This window comes from Varroa destructor, unplaced genomic scaffold (genome assembly GCF_002443255.2).
Source record: "Varroa destructor unplaced genomic scaffold, Vdes_3.0 BEIS01000002.1, whole genome shotgun sequence".
In the NCBI taxonomy this organism is placed as follows: Eukaryota; Metazoa; Arthropoda; class Arachnida; order Mesostigmata; family Varroidae; genus Varroa; species Varroa destructor.
In genome coordinates, this window is record NW_019211455.1 from 20819324 (window position 1) to 20826972 (window position 7649).

General features: G+C 40.4%; 1 protein-coding gene and 1 long non-coding RNA gene across 5 annotated transcripts in view; one reads left to right on the plus strand and one right to left on the minus strand.

Annotated features, from left to right (window-relative positions):
* Positions 1-2571, plus strand: part of LOC147757496 (uncharacterized) — a 38939-nt gene extending 36368 nt beyond the window's left edge. The window contains exon 3 of the long non-coding RNA XR_015320686.1: positions 2280-2571. This is a non-coding gene — a long non-coding RNA (uncharacterized LOC147757496). The remainder of the gene's footprint in view (positions 1-2279) is intronic.
* LOC111244516 (uncharacterized) overlaps positions 1-3931 on the minus strand; it is a 162870-nt gene extending 158939 nt beyond the window's left edge. For 3 of the 4 annotated variants that reach the window (XM_022791737.2, XM_086979696.1, XM_086979695.1), the window contains exons 1-2: positions 3675-3931; positions 550-1608 (exon numbers count right to left, since the gene is read on the minus strand). In XM_022791737.2, the coding sequence (XP_022647472.1) occupies positions 550-649 (100 nt within the window). In that variant the 5' untranslated portion in view covers positions 650-1608; positions 3675-3931. The remainder of the gene's footprint in view (positions 1-549; positions 1609-3674) is intronic. The other variant, XM_022791735.2, reaches the window with a different exon arrangement.
* Between the last annotated feature and the right edge of the window lie 3718 nt (positions 3932-7649).

Sequence of the window (7649 nt, forward strand, 5' to 3'; positions counted from 1 at the left end):
AACAGAAGAAGATAGTGGAATTAGCTTTAGGGGCCATTCTCGTTATCTTTATACAAAAACCCGCAGGCAGTTCAATAATAGCTAAAACAGTAGTGACATATGTTGTGTAATCGGCTGCACCTATTGCTAGAATTCGGCGTTAAGGGATTTTAGTCGTTAGCGACGACGGATTAACAGCCCTTCACTGTTTTCCTGCCCCACTGGACACGAGTGAAACAAGACTAGCTATTTGTCAACGACAGTGGGGCATATTATTGGCAGAGAATTCATACCAAATGTAGATGGTACTGATACGAATGTGCAGTGCTAGGATAAAAGCTGCCTCACGCATAAAGTAGTGTGCTGTCGTATTTGAAATAAGTCTCAAAACCTGCCCTGACGCTCGACTAAGGCTTGAGAATTTTCAAGTTATAATTAAATGATATTTATTTTCAGATCGCTGGCCTTTTTCGAGTGGAAATAGTTTCTTTCCTCAATGGTTGAGAAATGGTTTCCCCAGAATATAGAAAAACGACATTATAATCCTACTTGAGCGGCTTGTAAACCTACCTTTGTGGGGTCTCCTTTTGCTGAACTGTGCTTCCACTCCTACGATGAAAAGACACGTTATCCACGTACACAATAGCATAACTCTTAAAGGGTAGCCCATTTTGGTCACGACGTTATTGCGGTCGGTCTCACACACACGCTCGCACTTCCGTTTCTTTTCTCTGTATTGTTATATTGGGATATTAGTAAACTCTCGTCGCTTGACAAAAACCTCTACCCGTCGTCACCACCACGAAACACTGACAGTTATCCTTAGCCGTCACGCTGTATGGAACTTTTGAGATCGTCTATTTTACTTGACGGTCGCTTCTAAGCAACAATCCTTCCCTTAGGACAGATCACACGTCCATTCAAATATGGATTGTCAATTTGCTGATGATGAAAAGTATCCACTGCGCACTCTCACGCCCTCTGCACCTAAATACCTTTCTCGAGTTTTATTCCCTTCAAAGATTCGCTGTCACTTTTCATCTTTTTATCTGCACACGATTTTTGTTACACCGTATGACATGCCGAACTGATGTCATAGATGCACTGAGAGTGCGATGCTGGCTTCGTTCGTCAAATGATGGGTATCCACACTCCGTTATAGAAAAGGGTCGAAAAATTTAATGACTTGTTCAGACAACGATAAGTCTGATACGAGTGCCGCTCGAAACAAGAAAGACGCAGACCGGAGATCCTTGTTCGGCTTGCTAGTCACAGGACTCTATGCTCCGAAATGATCCGACACTTGTACAAGCAGCAGTAGAGTCCTGGCACTCGCTTCTTTTTGTTGTCGCGTTCCTCTCTTTGTAGAATTAGTTAATAGTTTATTTGGCTCGGCTCGTAGGGCCGACGCCCAAAGCTTTGCAGTGTACTTTTCGGCTGGTGCGTATGGCGCGCATGCTAAATCGTCTCGAAAACAGAGCGTTACACTCCTCCTATCGAGACAGTCCGTTCTCAACTGGAGTGGCCCGATCGAGCGAACTGAGGAGATGCAGAGAGTTCGTCGCAAGGGGGCGCACCGAAGGGCCATCTCGTGAACGTGGCGCTCCCTGGCGACGGATTCAGTAGCTACTACAAAAGACGGCCAAGAAGATCTCGTCAGGAACAGAGAATCACAAAGCCTACGAGAAAAGGAACTAGGATGGATGAAGCGAGGTATATGATCTCCGCATATATACGGACAAAGAAGACTAAGAAAATTAATTAAAAAAAATCGCTTTTGTTTTCGGAGTGGCTTTTATTATAGAAGTGGACAATCCAGTTGACTGTACAAGGGTCACGTAAAACGTCGACTAAGTCTGAGATCCGTACACAGAGCCAATACACGGTGTTGGAGCTGTAGCTTTTGCCAAATTAACCAGAAGTCGTTATACAAAATATATCAATGAAATCATATTTTCTATCGTTATTCTTCTGCCTAGTTTATGTGCCGAAATGCCACAAAACGGATGCTGGCTCAACAAATTACAATTCAGATCTTCAATTATATTACAGGTGGATCTATATGGGCTACGCGTATTACGCTCAGATAACAGCCAGACGTCATTATAATGCGACGTTCTGTTGTTACTAGATAGAATGCCGCTCAGCTGAAATCCAGCTGAAGCTCACCATTGAAATGGTGATGGTATATGTATGTGTACATCGTGGTCATGTTTACGTAGAATTCGAGTTGCTGAGATGGTGTAGCGATCAAATACAGCCTGCTAACATGTTATGGTTCGTGTTTCTATATCGAATAGGCTCAGCTCAGGCCAGGACTACTAAACTTCTCACAGTCACAGTCAGTGCCCAGTCATCATCGCGGCGCAAGCTACGCTCGAATGGTCGGAAGGATCAGATTGGTTAATTGTTAATAAAAATATTAATCCTGTATATGTGTTTGGCATGAGATCGTTTGGTATTATTTGACAAGAGATGCACAAACAAATTACATCTATTTTTTCAATTTATCATAATTTCGTTGCCTCTTCAGGGTGTCCACTTTTACACCTTTGTTTCAAGCATGCTTTAATAAAATACCTAATATATGAAGACGAGGCCTCTATCCTAGCTAGTTGACTAATAGGTAAAAGTAACAACTGATTTACTATATGCGTTGCGGGTCAATCGGAATTTCACTCAGTGCCTATTTAGCTAATGAAGTTGAGTTTACGAAAGTAACTACGGTAGCACTATGAGTAGCTTGCTAGTTAAGAAAAAAACTTGAAATTTGCGAAGATTATAGCTTCATAGTAAGTACAATGCCATTTGGATAAGGCGAATATTACACTGAGCGAATACACCGAATCATAGTTTGAAGTACATTCTAGGGTAAACTTGGCACGGCTTAAACCTCTGGAATTACCAAATAATACATACATATAACTATTGCTTTCCAAACAGGGTGGTAGGATATACGGGGTGTCACGGGAAAAAAGTTGATCAATTTTGGCACAGGGCAGTATATGCATCATCGAACCTAACGAAGGTCCTAATTTATGACACAAACCAGGAATCCTTTAAGCCTAAAGCTGGAAAAGTACCTTAGAGCTTCTGCGGGACGAGATAATCTTTGGTAGATGATATTCTAGAGAACAATACACTTATTCAACAAAGGCTGTTCGAAGTCAGAGGCATGAAATAAGATAAGAAAGTAACAATTTTTTCAGTGACCAACAACCTCTTAATCCTTCTTTGAAGCATTTCCTTAACATGTATAGTCCATATGCCAGCGTATGGACTAAGATGTCTAAAGCAAACAACTTACTACTGGTACAGAACCCAATCACGTGTGCGTTTCGTACGGCAGTGAATAAGTTACTCAGACTTGCAAACGCTCGAAATTGACGCGCGTAAGCACTCCAAATCGACATGTGTTCTTATTGTGGAGAAGTTGACCGAGGTCAACAATGGTCGCACACTGTAAAATGAATGGCCTACAAACCAACAACTTCAAAAAAGTTGATATGAACAAAAACAATAGTTAATATCCTTTGAACCGATTTATCGTACGGATAGTTGTTACTGTCGGTGCCCATAGACCACGCTACTGTGCCTATCGTACCAGCAAGGAAAATTATGAAATTTCCAGATCATTTAGACAATATGCTGCTAAGCTAGAAAGATACCGATCAGCTCATAATAACAAAACTCACTCCGGATTTCTCTTCACCAAAAAGGCTAAAAGCAGAGTCGAACAGCGAATCTGAATCTTCTACAGGCTGAACTTTGCATACTTCTTGTATATCATCAATTCCGCGTGCGGTACTGAGTGGTAGATGTACAACAAAGTACTTTGAAGAGTACAAAGGAATTTGGTAATAACTTATCAAACATACATAAACCTATATATCGTCGTAGATAACTTTTGGCAGAAATTTATCATCGAGAGACTCTGACCATACTAGCTGACCGCAATGTAGTGGTTAACACGCCAATAGCAGACGATACGCCAATGCGTGTTTACATATCAACATAAACAATATCTGATAGCTATCGTCAACTCGGGCAATTGCATACTTGTGGCATTCATGCACTCAACGATCCACGTTAGCGATTATTATTTGGTCTTACATTTGATCGGTACTACAGTTTGTGGTAGATTTTTTCAACACGTTTCCAGATGTTTCTCTACTAAAGAGAACTGGTCAGCAACGTTTGTTGCCGATAACAAACGTTTAAAGATGGCCAGGGGCGTCTAAAGGGCATTCTACTTACACTATAAACACTTTGCTTTGTAGCCATAGAACTTGATAGTAGAGATGAAAAGTCAGTTCACTTTGTACGATAGCACGATTATGTAAAGGTTTCCATACACTTCAACATGTATTTTATATCAATTTAGTATATTAGTATCATCAGTCCTCCCTCGTCAAAAGAAGCGACTAATTTTCTTAGACGATGAATTATGTTGACGAAATGTATGTTTGTTTACCGCAAAAAAGTATTTCTTTTTTTTGCAATGTAAAAAACTTCAACGTTCGTTAACAACACAACGCAGCTTTGTGCAGAAAATGTTTCTACCCCGTCCACACTACGATCAATAACACGTTAAACGGATCGTTTGAACTTAACATACTATCAACATAATGTCAGAAACTTAGGAGCATCTAAACTTAGTTACACCTAGAATACTTGATACCGATGAAACATAATGAGACATATTATACAATGAATAAACCGCTACGTTTTGTGTCCCGCCGACTCACCAATGATCGTCGCAATATTGAGTCATGTACAACAAAGAAAGTTTTTTACCTAACTAACTAAATAATTTGTCTAACTTCCGATACATTTTAAGAGTCGTAGTATTCAGCTTCCATTGTTTTATCTGGAGCGAGCAACGATTCGATACCAGTGCTGATCTTCGAGCAATAGATAATGCCAAGTGGTGGCGTCAGCCTCATCAAGAACAAAGTAGGATTCAAAGGTCAGTTGTTTTGGCTCCATCGCGTCCATGATCAAGTCTACCAGAGACTAGTAACTCCGTTGCTTGTATCACGTTTTTTGTTTGTTTTCATCTCGTTACGCTGTTGCCGCTCCTGTTACTGGCGTCGTAGCAATTAGCTAGCGTTAACCGCCTTTCCCATCGACCATCGCCAGTTGCCACCAATACCGTATCAGAAATCCGCAGAAACGGGACAGCAGAATGCAGCGTAAGTTGCGGAGAGAAAAGAGGCGCGAAGAGGCGGAAAAACGAGAGAGAGAGAGAGAGAGAGAGAGAGAGAGAGAAAACGGTAAGCCGTTCCATCGCTGCCCGTCCGTGAAGATCGACAAGCAGATAATCGCGCATGGACGCAAAAAAGGGGTGACTGTACATCAACACTAACAGTAGCTAGAGGTTTTACCCGTCTTTGCGCGCGAACGCGTGCGCCAGCCGAAGCCAGCGGACGGCAATGGCAAATATCATGGTCTGAGAATCAGTTCGCGAGGTAACCGGTGGCCCCCGGATAAACACGCGGTCGTAAGTACAGACGGACCGATAGACTAACAGACGCATAGAAAAAGACCTGACGCTAGTGAGAGTCAACTAGAAATCTTCATTTATCATTTTTGACGTGACAGGCCCGAAGTGTTTCTTGCTAATAAAGAGAAAAAAGGACAAAGAGAAAAGCCCAATATGCCATATACAGGAGAGAAAGCTAGCAGGAGAGGAAAGGTTTGGGGGGGGGGGGAATAAGAAAAGCCGGACTAGCAGTGGGGGAGAAACGAATTGTGGCTTCACGCACGCCCCAATTAGCCGAGTGGCCGATCGACAACGCGCGGACAAAATGACATTACAACACATGCTGTGTAAAGACAAAAGAAAGAAAGAGGGACTCGTAATAGAACGGTAATACGTCGTTTTTGCTGTCGTTGTTATCCCATCACTGACCAGTGATTTGTCGTGAGCGTTGTCGCTGACTGTGAAACCGTTGTTGGTAATTAAAAATAAAAAAAAAAATAGATGGAGCCGAGGGAAAGACAGCGAGAAAAGGCTGAGAGATACGAGAATGAAAAACAGGTAATCACTAATTAAGATCGGAATTTCTGTAGCTCATATACAATATCTAATCATAATATCTTAATGCTCTCACTACGAGGAATGAGCGATGATTAATGATGATGCCATGAGGGCAAGATCAAGGAAGAGGTATCGGTTTCGAATGTTTGGCTTTTTCTGGAACAACAAAAAAAATTGTTCTGCATATTCGTATGTATATGGTATACGTAAATTAATGGATAATGAAAATTCAAATGGTAACTGAGCTTGACATAATAATATAGTATTAAAAAAATAGCGTCACATTGATTTCTTGGTGAAAGAGTCTTTTTATGTCAATGATAATTCGTTTTGCGGCTCCGGTAATCGACTGACAGTCTTACTTCCTTTCTGATTATTTTACTTTGTATATATATATATATATATATATATATATATATATATATATATATATATATATATATATACAGAATACTTTTCTTTGAGAGGTGGCACGGTATATCCAGATATAAGTTATATTCTAGAGGAGCATTGCTTTCAGGTAATCATCTGTTGGAAATGGCCGATGCTTGTCAAAAAAGCCGTGGGTGGAAGGCGTTTTCAATGCTTTCTACAAGGACAAGCAGATCGGCTGCGGATTTGCTCGCTGCGGAAGTTGAAAACCGACTTGTAATCAAAGAAGTCGCTTTTTATTTGATTTCAAATAATATTTTTATAAATAATATGCTACCAAACTGTGTTTCAAAGATTCTTTCGAACATTGTGTCTTTTTTTGCCTTTAACGAACTCTTTCATTTTTACTCCATTGAGATCAGGCCGTCTTGTGAGTACGTTTAGGTATCCATTCCTTGCTAATACCTATCACCGCCACTGCACTGCTTATCGAAATGCCTTCGGGATCTCTTTACTATAGGTGTTCTCCGTCTCTAGTTTACTTAGCTGACGTATTTATTCTTTTCCATGCATTCTACGGTAACGCTTTCGAAGCTATGCCCGGTCCTCCTAATATTTCGAACGCCAAAAGTATTGTCAAGTATTCCTCTTTGAGTAAAGGATACTTTTATAGCTAGCGTTATTCCGCTATTAAAATTTTTTATTGTGGGGCGCACTATATGCTCACGTAATGTACATTTATATTTTTCGTCAAAACTTTAAGTGACTCATATAGTACGTCACTTACCTTAGTGGATAGTTGCCTAATTCCATGCACTCTTCTGAGACTGTCTATTGGCATGACTAGTTTTTTAGGCCGATCTAGAACACTAATTTGAACTTATTAACTTTGTAACGAACTGCGAGTCTAATTAAAAAAGGCGGTTATTTTTTAATCAGACATTTACGACAAAGCAATACAAGCTTCAGTAATCCAATAAAAATGATCAAATAATTGTTTATTGAATGCTCATAAAGCTCTTAATTATTACCTATATTATTCCACAGCTTGATTCTCAAAATCACATATTTTATGTATCAAATATAAACGAAGCGTACACAAACGCGCGGTATTCGATCTCTTTGAGTGTGATACGGTAAGTACTCAATGTCTGCGCATATACGCTCAAAGTATCCAAGTCTCCAGAAAGACTGCATCAGGGCATGCACTGTATTGGACCCAGCCAGAACATAGATTTTTATTCACTAAGTAGAT